Raw genomic sequence first — 12,608 nt, 5'->3', positions numbered from 1 at the left:
ACTCTCTCTCTCTCTCTCTCTCTCTCTCTCTCTCTCTCTCTCTCTCTCTCTCTCTCTCTCTCTCTCTCTCTCTCTCTTTTATAAAAAGTTGTTATTTTCTATCAGCATCCCGTTTTCTTAGGAAGTGAAAGTTGCAGTCTACCTTAAAAAGAGAAAACAAGGGCTTATATAGTACTTACGTCCAGAAAAAAAAAAAAGGTGGGGGCGGATAAAAGGGAATAATTCTAGTGGACGGTAAGAGACGTAGAAGAGAATGTTGTCACTGTAGAAGAGACTCCATGAATTGTTTCTTTAGAAATTGGTCTTTTCTTTGATTGTATCTTTTTTTCTTTACTACTGTAGTGTTAGTATATAAACGTATTGTATATATATATATATATATATATATATATATATATATATATATATATATATATATATATATATATATATATATATATATATATATATATATATATATATATATATATATATATATATATATATATATATTCTTGATTGCCCTTGTATGTATGTATTTATTTTTTTATGTCTATATACACGTACGTTTAACATTTACGTATTTTTTTATTAATTTGTATTTCAGAATATCTTTAATTTTTTTTATGTTCGTTATTAAGGTTTTATAATTGCTTATTGATACGATCTTCCATTTATTTATCTTTATATATGTATTTATTTATTTGCATTCATGTACTAAGTTTGACATGTACGTCATACTTGTGTTTTTATTAATTAGAGTTCTTGAGCATTTTTTAGTTTTATCTATTGCTGTTAATTTCTTCAGAGTTGCATATTGATACGAGCTTACTTAATTCATCTAGCTGTTTATTGATAAGGTTACTAACAGTTACAAATAATTTATATTTTCGCGTTCATTTTTTATCTTCGAGTAGTCTGAAGGATGGAAGAAAATAGTAATAATAATAATAATAATGATAATAATAATAATAATAATAATAATAATAATAATAATAATAATAATAATAATAAGAATAAGAAGAAGATGAAGAAGACGAAGAAAAAGAGAGAGAGAGAGAGAGAGAGAGAGAGAGAGAGAGAGAGAGAGAGAGAGAGAGAGAGAGAGAGAGAGAGAGAGAGAGAGAGAGAGAGAGAGAGATTGCATTCACCACAGAAAACTACAATTACTTCTCTGATCTCCATGTAAAAGTTAATCACAGTACGATCTCTACCCACAGTCATTCAGAAGTAAAGCAGAGTAAACAATAATGCTACTAAATAAAAGGATAATTACTCACAGCTAACGAAACACAGAAGAGAATAACAAACAACCAATTCGAATATAGATTTACTTACCAGGGGATGTTTCTGAGGTGAAGAGTGGCAGGTGCGTGGAGGAGGAGGAGGAGGAGGAGGAGGAGGAGGAGGAGGAGGAGGAGGAGGAGGAAGCAGAGGAGGAAGAGGAGGAGGGAAACACAGGAACAAATAATGAGCAACACTTTATCACAATCGAGTCTGGTATAAGAAGGATTGCAATAAGTTAAGAAGGATCAAATCTTACTTAAGTGGATTTAAGTCTAATGTTTAAAGGACTATTCTGTAAAACATGTATTTAATTTATCTGTGTATTTGAACTACTGAGATCTACATTTACGTATATGACTGACAATAATGTGAATATATTTTTCCATAAAGTCCAAAATTTCAGTTGTAAATATTTCTCTGCATTTAACTTTTTTTTTTTTTTATTTATGAAGGAACTTACGGAACATTAATTGTTATAGTTAAAATGTCACTTACCCGACACATCTGGAGGCAAAGAGAGAAGAGAGAGAGAGAGGGAAAATAAAAGTGTACAACATCATAATATTGTTTTGTAAAGAGCCACGCCCCATTTGGAAAACATGGGTAAACAACACCTTTCCAAAATAATGTCTGTTTGATGATCATGATGGACTGAGAGGAAAACATGATAAATTTCCATACTTACTGTCTGCATCCATTGAAAGAAAGGAAAGGGAAGAAAAAAAAAATCGTTAATGATAAAGAAAAATAGCCATAAGTTAATCATTCATTTTATACACAAATACTGTACATAAATATAGAAAATGATAATGGAAATGATAAATATAGTGATGGTAACTATAGTGATCAACAATTAACAGTGACAATGAAGATTATAATGAAAATGGGGCATGGTGTCTAGGCCTCTGATTGTGCAATGAAGGAGGGTTGCCAAGTGAAAGTGAAAGTAAGAGATAAGGATGATAGTGATAAGGGGGATATGATAGGACAGGTGAAGATGGTGGTGGTGATGGTGGTAGTGGTGGTGGTGGTGGTGTTGGTGGTCAAGAAACATAAGGATAAGAACAAGGTCTAGAATATGTAATCGAAGAAGAAGAAAATAAGAAATAGACAAAGAAGAAAAGAAGAGAGAGAAAAAAAGAGAAAGATGACGATGATACTGACGAGAAAATCGAGGTTGACAACGAGGAAAAGATCATACGAGGAAGAGAAGGAAGAAGAAGAAGAAGAGGGGATGGAGGAAAGAAGAGGAAAACTGGGAAAGGAGTGAAGAAATGATAAAGTTGCAAATAAATATAAATAAGTCACAGTGGAAGAGAAGGAGGAGGAAGAAGACGATGAGATAGTAGACTAGTTAAAATGATGGAAAAGAGATAAAAAAGAAAACGGGGGAGAATAGAAGTATGAAAAAGCAGCAGGACCAAGAGCAGAAGTAAATAATGGATGAAGAAATAGAAACAAGAAAAAAAAAAGAAGGAGGAAGAAGAGGAGGATGGATATATAAGTAGTTAGCTTGACTATAGGAACCATACTTACTCCTCCTCCAAGGTTAGCCTGGAATAAAGGAAAAAAAGACCAAATGAGTAACTGCCACGATGACTTTTGAATATTCACATTGTGTTAAGAGAAGGTTACGGTTTTATTTATTTGTGTTTCGGCCAGGTTGACATTTTTATTTATTTATTTTTTTGCCTCACTTTTGTTATTTATTTTCATTTGTTTATTGATCTGTATTTAAGGAAATGCATATGATATGTTTTTGTTATTATTATTATTATTATTATTATTATTATTATTATTATTATTATTATTATTATTATTATTGTTATTATTATTATTATTATTATTATTGTTTTTGTTGTTGTTGATGTTGGTGTTGTTGTTGTTGTTGTTGTTGTTGCTGTTGTTGTTGTTGTTGTTTCTCATTTCAATTGTTTAATTCTGTCTTAAACTTTCTGTTTTATTTTTGAAGTGGTACATTGTTTAATTAATTATCAGTCACAACGTTAGGAATAGCACGAGTAATTAAGAAGACGAGATGCTAGAGAGAGAGAGAGAGAGAGAGAGAGAGAGAGAGAGAGAGAGAGAGAGAGAGAGAGAGAGAGAGAGAGAGAGAGAGAGAGAGAGAGAGAGAGAGAGAGAGAGAGAGAGAGAGAGAGAGTAATGTATTCATATAAAAGAAATGGTGTTTTAATAGTTAGCTTGACGAATAAGCTGAATGTGTATAAAAAGATGGAAATATAAAAAAAATATATATTGTGAAAAGAGACCAAAGAAATAATGTAAAATGGTGAGTGCATGCTGGAGATTACACACACACACACACACACACACACACACACACACACACACACACACACACACACACACACACACACACACACACACACACACACACACACACACACAATATCAATGGATCGTGCAATAATAAAATATCTTTATAATTCGTCCTTAAATTTAGTGAAACATTAAAACATGCAAGATATCTACTATGAGAGATACTATGTTGAGAATGTTAAAGAAAAAAAAGTGCAAAATATATGATTATAATATGAGTGTAATAATGAAATTCTTAATTTGGAAATGCAGACGAGCATGAATAATGATAATATAATCTTGAAAATATAAACAGAGACACTGAGATAAGCTAAAATTATGTTGAAGTGAAGAAATATGAGGAGAAGGAGAAGGTGGTGCTGGTGGTGGTGGAAGAGGAGGAGGAGGAGGAGGAGGAGGAGGAGGAGGAGGAGGAGGAGGAGGAGGTGGTGGTGGTGGTGGTGGTGGTGGGAAGAGGAGGAGGAGGAGGAGGAGGAGGATGAGGAGGAGGAGGAGGAGGACGAGGAGGAGGAGGAGGAGGAAGTGGTAGTGGTGATGGTGGAGGAAGATGAGAAAGAGGAGGAGGAGGAGGAGGTCGTGGTGGTGGTGACAATGGTGTTGGTGGTGGTGGTGGTGGTGGTGGTGGTGGTGTTAGAGGAGGAGGAGGAGGAGTAACAGCAGCAGAAGACGGAAAAGAGGAATAGGAAGAAAAGAAAAAAAAAATCTTCATACTCAATTAATAATCTTCGTAATTATGAAGATGCATTAGCATATGGGGTGCGGGGTGATAATTTTCAGCTTAACTTGGCGGGATAGCTCCTCCCTGTCCCTGGGTGAAGGCCTTCCTGCTGGTCGTTACTGTGAAAGGAGTCTGACTGGCGCGAGTATAGCAGGGCAAGGGAAAATGAGCAGATTGGAGTAAAAGGGAAAGTGAGCTTACCCATCCAGTTACTCAAGACATGAGCGTTCATGTCAGGTGAATAATTAATGAATGTATAGATAATAAGCGTGTATTCTTATGGTTGTGTGTAAGTAAAATAAATTGAATATATGTATCATGATTTTGAAAGTTTAAAATTTCATGTTTGTTTAAGAATTGAAAAGTGTGTAGGTAATTATCCTCATTGTTATGATGAGGTGTGCATAAAAAATAATAATTGGAAATTCGTCAGCTTCATGAAGAAAATGCCCAAGTCATTATTTCAACTGAAATGAAAAATGACATCCTTTTCTTATTTTTTATTGTAAATCCTGAGGTAGATTTTTAACAATTCAATCCCTGACCAGGAGAAAGGCAACTGTACCACCAGGTGCGTCACGCGATGGAAAAATAAAGGAAGTAAAAATAATCAAACCGTCTAAAATGACTTTTGCAATTCGTTTATGAGTGCAAAGAATTATGCTTGTCGTAATTCGGGTAGAGTTCAAGTTTTATATTTGGTTTATAATTTAAGCGTCCAAATGGTAATCATGCAATGTTATAATGATGCATATGTCATAAAAAGTGTATACATATGATAACTTAGGCGTAGTTTTCTTACATGCATGCAAACCTTTAAAATATACAAAGGTAGGGTTGTAGTTGTAGGTCAGTCAGAAATCCATTAACCAGTTCACCTCTGTGTGACTTGCCTCGTTTTTCCGCAGAGTTAAGCCCTGTGATCTTAGCCTCTGCCATCACTCAGGATTTGTAAGTGTCACCAGATGAGAGAACTTCAGAAGAACACGAAACACAGTGGTGGTAAGTGCTGCAGGTTAAGTGAATTCTGACCGTGATTACATAGGTTTATTTGTTTATGTTGTTTTGATTCTGTTTACGACGCAAAGAATGTCTTGATGTGCAAGATAATAAAGAACAGCAAATGTTTAAGAAAGTGTATAAATATATCTTAATTTATTGAGTAGTCTTAGTGCAAACTGTTGAAAGGTGTAAATGTGGCTTACATAACATGCGGTATTATATTGACTAGATGATGCTTAAAAGAGTACATGCATCTTTTGATATTTGTGCAATCCTGTTATAGTTAAAAATGTTCAAGAGTAAAACATTAATATATAAATAAGAATAATAATAAGTGCTAAATCATAATGATTGAGAAATATTCTAATAACTGTGAGCATATTCAATTTTATCGTGGTCCAAATTGTTTATGTAAAATTTAGTACAGGTATTCCTAAGGTAACGTGCAACAGTATTACAAAAAATAGATGTTTTAAAAGAATGTGCATTTGTGGGTCAGTGTAGGATGTTGTGATGACAGAACACGTCTGAGTGTGCTAAATATAGGTATTCCAAGAGTAGCGTGCAGAATCATCATGAAAGACAAATTACTAATAAGATAAAAATGCGGATCTTGATTAATATGCGATCGTAATGGTGCAGATGTTGAACAATGTAGAGATAGTGGGTATCAAAGGTAACGTGCAGGATTACAATAGACGGAAGGTATGGAAAATGTTCAGGACTTAAGTGCGAACCCTGAAAATGTACAATCTTATCATGGTGCAAATGTCCAGGAATGTAAATATGGCGGTTATCCAAAAAAGTAACGTGCAGTATTATAACAGATGGGAAGTGTTTAATACTTAAGTGCAAACTGTAGAGATGGTGCAGGTGTTTAAGAATGTAAATACTGATATGCCAGACCTCACGTGCATATACGCAGTTAATGTTTTTTTTTTTTTTTTTTTTGCAATAAGTACATGTACAAACATTTATGAATCAATGTGCAGTATTTCAACGGTGCAGACGATTTGTTAAAAAAGAAATGGTACAAACATTTATGAATCAATGTGCAATATTTTAACGATGCAGACGATTTGTTAAAAAACGAAAAATAAAAAAAACGTTCACATCAACAGTATTCTTTTAATTTACCTTTTCACGATGCAAAGGTTCTAAAAATATTTATCATTTTATATTTTCTCCATCACGATGCAAGTGGATAAAACAGAAAAAAATAAATAAAGTATTACGTTTCCAAGTGCTTCTCTTTGACATTCAGTGCAATGTGTTTATCTTAGTTACGAGTGCAAGGGCAGCGTTCCTTCAGCATGAGCCTTGTGCCTTTGTTTCCACATCTGGTTCATATACTTACCCTGTAGTTGTGATTCTGTGGGGTTGGTAATATTGGCGTTAGTAACAAGTAAACAGATGGTAAAGTTTTGGTATCAGCTTCGATTTTCCCTCACTTTATTTATTTATTTATTTTTTACTCCTTCCCTGTTGTTTTAGTACCAGTGAATATTTTAACTATTTTCTGCTATGGTAAAGTTCTGGTATCATTGTTTCTTTCGTATTTTCCCCTTGATTCAGTTTTTTTTTTTTTACGTATTTTTCTTCCCTTCCTTTTATTTTTAACATCTTTTTTTTTTCCTATATTTTTCCATTATTCCTTTTTGTTGTTTTTATGTTATGATTTCTACCTGCCTTTTCTTCATTTTCTCTTCATCCTCTTCATCCTTTATATTTTTGCTTACTTACTTTTTTTTAATATGTCCTCTCTCTCTCTCTCTCTCTCTCTCTCTCTCTCTCTCTCTCTCTCTCTCTCTCTCTCTCTCTCTCTCTCTCTCTCTCTCTCTTTCTCTCTTTTACATTTTAATCTACCAACTGTTCACCTAGTTTCCTCCCTTTCCCTTCTCACCTCCCCCCTCTCTCTCTCTCTCTCTCTCTCTCTCTCTCTCTCTCTCTCTCTCTCTCTCTCTCTCTCTCTCTCTCTCTCTCTCTCTCTCTCTCTCTCTCTCTCTCTCTCTCTCTCTCTCTCTCTCTCTCTCTCTCTCTCTCTCTCTCTCTCTCTCTCTCTCTCTCTCTCTCTCTCTCTCTCTCTCTCTCTCTCTCTCTCTCTCTCTCTCTCTCTCTCTCTCTCTCTCTCTCTCTCTCTCTCTCTCTCTCTCTCTCTCTCTCTCTCTCTCTCTCTCTCTCTCTCTCTCTCATTTCCTGTGACTCATCCCACTCATCATACACACACACACACACACACACACACACACACACACACACACACACACACACACACACACACACACACACACACACACACACACACACTTACTTCCTGTCCACTTCTTTTAATGTAATCGCTGTGGAGGTGACCGGAGGAGGAAGGGAGGTCACGGAGGGCATGCTGACCGTCGGGGGTGTTTGTGGAGGAGAGGGAGGCGTGGAGGGAGGACTGGAGGTACCGGTGGAAGAGCAGCTGTAGGATCTTGTTGTTAAGGTATCCTTCTTCTGGCAAGGACTGCACTTCCTCTCCTTCACCTGTGGACAAGAAAAAGGTAGTGTGTGTCACTTGTCAATGCTGTGCTTCTTATTCCACTAGCTGATTGACTTGATTGATTTAGGTGCCGTCATACTAGCACGTTTTTCGTCAACTTTTATCTCGTTCTGATCGTCTTCACAGAGGAGGGTTATCGGCAACTTTTGTTTTCAAATGAAAATCCATTGTTTATAATATAAAGAGATGCTAAATAAGCCTTACTGTTAAAAAAAAAAAAGGTTTTAAGTAAAGAAAATATAAATTTGGTTAATTTCACACGTCGTTATATTTGATTTGTGAGTATAGTATAACAGCTCGCATGACTGGATAGATGTTTACACTTTTGGAAGGTCTCTATTTCTCTACTCCTGCACGCCGGGCATCATGGATCAGCCTTAGCGGACACGTCTCGCAGAGGAATTTCTTATAGAGAACATACGAAACTACCGTTGTCTCTAGCACCACATAAATGACAACTTATCTCAAGAAAGGCTTGAAGCAGGCGGCATACAGTGCAGTCACCTCTCTTCTCAGAGAAAACTTCCCTGTACTTACCACAGTTTCAACAGATAAACTTCTTGATTACGTTGTGCGATCAAACTTAAGAAAGGAGATAGCAGGCAGTGCTACGTCAATTAACTATATTGTATGGGACTGTATAAGTACCTTGATGGCATCTATTGATCTATTTATTTAGTTGGGCGTCACTAGCTTTAGAAGCTTGTGGTATTAGTTTTTTTGTTCAACCTAATCCAATTCTTCATCGCCTCTGGGTCCTCCGAAGTCAAGCACTCTCACAAGTCTATGATAAACACTCTTGTTCGCGAAGTGCCAACCATGAACGTATCCATGTACGCTTTTTAGCTCTTTTGGCTCGTCTACGATTTACAAAACTTGCGATAAAGTAGAGAGCAGCGACTGTTTGCCTGTGCGTCAGAAGAGCCATGTTTGTTTAGTGTCGACGAAGGTGAAGACAAATGGCTGTGCGTGTGTGACAGGCTGCGCTCAAAGAATTGTCAATTTTCAGAAGGTTGACGAAAAAAAACTGACGGAAAATATGCTAGTTTGACGGCGCCTTTACCGAGCGAAGAAGAAAAAGATTAGACAGATATATGGACAGGGATGATAGGTGGATATAAGACGGTGTGGATATGGGACTGTCTTATGATGGCCTGGTGCCTTCTTGCAACTTCTCTTATTTTCAATGTTCTTATGTTTTTATCAGCGAGTGAGTGATTCAGTGTGTATGTGTAAGAGAGTGAGTGAGTCAGTGAATTAGTTATATAGTTTAGTTAGTTAGTTTTTTTAGTTATGTAATTAGTTATTTGGTATGTTCGTATATTGGTTAATTATTTATTTAGTACTTACTTTAGTTTGGTAGTTATTTAGTAATTTGACATGTTAGTTAGTCAGTTTCTTAGGTAGTTAGTTAGTTAGTTATAGTAAATGTGACATACTTCGTGAAACATTGTAATCACGGAGGAGGTGAAACTTAGTTCCTGGCAAGACATCATAGGTTAATGTAGAGTGCTTCGTTATCATTATGTATAATTTTATGTCATTTACTTTAACTTGTTGAATAATTATTATAATTAAAATTTCTTCACCCTTGACGAAATACAATAGATAGTCTAGTATGAACAGACTATTTGTCTGTTTTCATTCTCTGTTATAAAACGTTCGTGTTATAATTTCCTACATGCAACATGACTTTTCTTCTAGCTGTATCCTGTTGGGGCGGCACGTTGCTGGAGGGAAAAGTGGGCGGCGGGGCTTACTTTGTTCTCTTCTGTTTTCTCACACGTAAACTTACAAATTTTAACACACAGTTCAGATGAAAACCCAACAAAAGTCACAGAATATGTCCTTATAACATTGACCATGTTCAATTAAGTCTACGGATAACGTGTACCGCGTTTCAACAAAGTTTACGGAGCATATTACGTATTGATTTCATTGAAGACTACAGGGAAGCAGTACCAGAGTTCACCGGGTCCAAGTGGTACATATACCATGTTTCATGTATCATGCAGAACAGTTCTCGGATTGCTGATAAATCTACATCAAAATCTATTTATAAATGTCATACTTCAGTTTACATCTATCTACTTACCACGTTTCACTTACAACGGAGAGTATTTGGCGCATTCCATTAAAATCTACGGACTATTTGCTACGGTTTACTGGACTCTATGAACCATGCTTCCATATGATGAGTGGGCGATGGCAGAAGTACTACATGATTTGAGTTTCTATTAGTCTACCATTGCATGTCTCCATTTTTTTCTCTTGGCTTTGCCTTCCTCTTTGATACACGGATTGATGAATCGTCATCTTTGTTGTGTTTCCTTTATAATTTGCTCTCCTTCTGCATCTTTTCTCTTTTGCACTCTCTTTTATTTCTCACTTTGGTTGTGTGTTTATTTTCTTGCTCGATAAAATTATCTCTTCACTTCGTCTACTTTTCTGCCTCGCTAAGTTCAAGACTTCAGTATGAGAGAGAAATTTTGCTACATAGATTTGAGGTATTTTATTTTAGTAAGCAAAAGTAAGTAAAAGTACGAAAAGGTAGGTTTTTGTGTTAATATTTGAAACGGTGGCTACTTTTAGTCTCTCTCTCTCTCTCTCTCTCTCTCTCTCTCTCTCTCTCTCTCTCTCTCTCTCTCTCTCTCTCTCTCTCTCTCTCTCTCTCTCTCCGGAGTGTGTGTGTGTGTGTGTGTGTGTGTGTGTGTGTGTGTGTTTTGTAACTCGTCATCACTTCATTTCCAGAATTGTTGGTTTCATTCACTCAGTTTGGCTTTGGCGTTCTTTACAAGGAGGATTTGCCACGCACACCCCACACATGTTGATGCGACAGTTTTACGTGCTTGTGTCGACTTTGATGGTGTATTGCTAGTTTCATTACTAACATTTGTTGTTGTTGTTGTTGTTGTTGTTGTTGTTGTTGTTGTTGTTCTTTTTCTTCTTCTTCTTCTTCTTCTTCTTCTTCTTCTTCTTCTTCTTCTTCTTCTTCTTCTTCTTCTTCTTCTTCTTCTTTTTATTATTATTATTATTATTATTATTATTATTATTATTATTATTATTATTATTATTATTATTATTATTATTATTATTATTATAGTTATTATTACCGGGGACTGACGGAGCTAAAAATGATGCGTGAATGTGTGGGTGTGTGGTGCTTTGTCTGGGCCGCCCCGTGAGGGATCGCCGGCCTGGTAGATAGATATATAGATACATTACTACTGGTACTACTACTACTACTACTACTACTACTAGTGCTGTTGCTGCTGCAGGTACTATTATTATTATTATTATTTTTATTATTATTATTATTATTACTATTAAAATTACATCTCTGCTGATGATGACAAATGTGACCGTAGTAAACAAATGATAAGCGTCAAACTCAATCTGTATCTATCTAAAATGACACGTGAAAAATCTGAAGGAAATATATTGGGAGTCAAACACATTCCCTTCTCATTCTGTTGCATGTCATTCTACTACTACGCCTACTCTCTCTCTCTCTGTCTCTCTCTCTGTTATGCGTTTAAGTCTTTGCGTGGGATGGTGTGTGTGTGTGTGTGTGTGTGTGTGTGTGTGTGTGTGTGTGTGTGTGTGTGTGTGTGTGTGTGTGTGTGTGTGTGTGTGTGTGTGTGTGTGTGTGTGTGTGTGTGTGTGTGTGTGTGTGTGTGTGTGTGTGTGTGTGTGTGTGTGTGTGTGTGTGTGCGTGCGCAGTTTCTGAACGGTGACACATTTCATATTTTAATTTGTTACAAGAGGGAGAGAGAGAGAGAGAGAGAGAGAGAGAGAGAGAGAGAGAGAGAGAGAGAGAGAGAGAGAGAGAGAGAGAGAGAGAGAGAGAGGAAAATACAAATTTAACGAGGAATTTTTATTGACATTTACTTTCCCCACCTCTCTCTCTCTCTCTCTCTCTCTCTCTCTCTCTCTCTCTCTCTCTCTCTCTCTCTCTCTCTCTCTCTCTCTCTCTCTCTCTCTCTCTCTCTCTCTCTCTCTCTCTCTCTCTCTCTCTCTCTCTCTCTCGACAACACTTATCTGACCAACCTCATTCAGAGGGCAATCTTTCCTCCATTCCTCCAATCACTTCGCTTCTCCTCCACCTCTCTCCTCCTCCTCCTCCTCCTCCTCTTCCTCTCCCTCCTATTTTTCATTTATTTGTGATTTTTTGCAAATGTAATATAAGAGAATATATGTAGTTTTATGTGTGTATTATTTCTTTAGTGTATTAGTGTATAAAAAAAAATATTATTGATCAGAAATTATACATTATTTTATAATTTCATTTTGAATAGAAAAATGTTAAAATAGTTTGCTTCTTTCAATTTGTTTGCAATTTTGATGCATTTTGATTGAATTGCTTTCTTCTACCGCTATATTAACGGTAACTGCTCTTCTGATCTTGTTAACTGCATGCCTCCCCTCCCTTCGCCGCCTCGCTGCACAAGACTGTCTCTCACCGCTGTTTTGTCCACCTCTCTAATGCAATAGTTAACTGGTATTTTCGGTTATTCATTCTCCTTTCTTGTAAATTCTGGGACTCAATACCTACTTCTGTATTTCCTCCCTTCTATGACCTGAAAAGGGAGGTTTCAAGATACTTATCCTTTAATTTTGGATGATCTTTTTGGCCTTTTGAAATTGGCAACAGTGTTTTTTTTTCTTTTTTTTTTCTCTCGTTTTGTAGCTCCTGGCCAGTGTCCATTTACTTTATTTCACCAAAATAGTGTGGCTTTTATTGCTCTC

General features: G+C 36.2%; 1 protein-coding gene across 1 annotated transcript in view; it reads right to left on the bottom strand.

Moving 5' to 3' along the window:
- Nucleotides 1-1,255: 1,255 nt before the first annotated feature.
- Nucleotides 1,256-12,608, bottom strand: part of LOC135090805 (uncharacterized) — a 20,239-nt gene continuing 8,886 nt past the window's right edge. Inside the window, exons 2-4 of the mRNA XM_063987870.1 lie at nucleotides 7,638-7,843; nucleotides 2,803-2,820; nucleotides 1,256-1,261 (exon numbers count right to left, since the gene is read on the bottom strand). Of these exons, the coding sequence (XP_063843940.1) occupies nucleotides 1,256-1,261; nucleotides 2,803-2,820; nucleotides 7,638-7,843 (230 nt within the window). The remainder of the gene's footprint in view (nucleotides 1,262-2,802; nucleotides 2,821-7,637; nucleotides 7,844-12,608) is intronic.

Source organism: Scylla paramamosain, chromosome 36 (genome assembly GCF_035594125.1).
Source record: "Scylla paramamosain isolate STU-SP2022 chromosome 36, ASM3559412v1, whole genome shotgun sequence".
NCBI lineage: Eukaryota > Metazoa > Arthropoda > Malacostraca > Decapoda > Portunidae > Scylla > Scylla paramamosain.
This window is presented reverse-complemented; position numbering and strand designations above follow the sequence as displayed.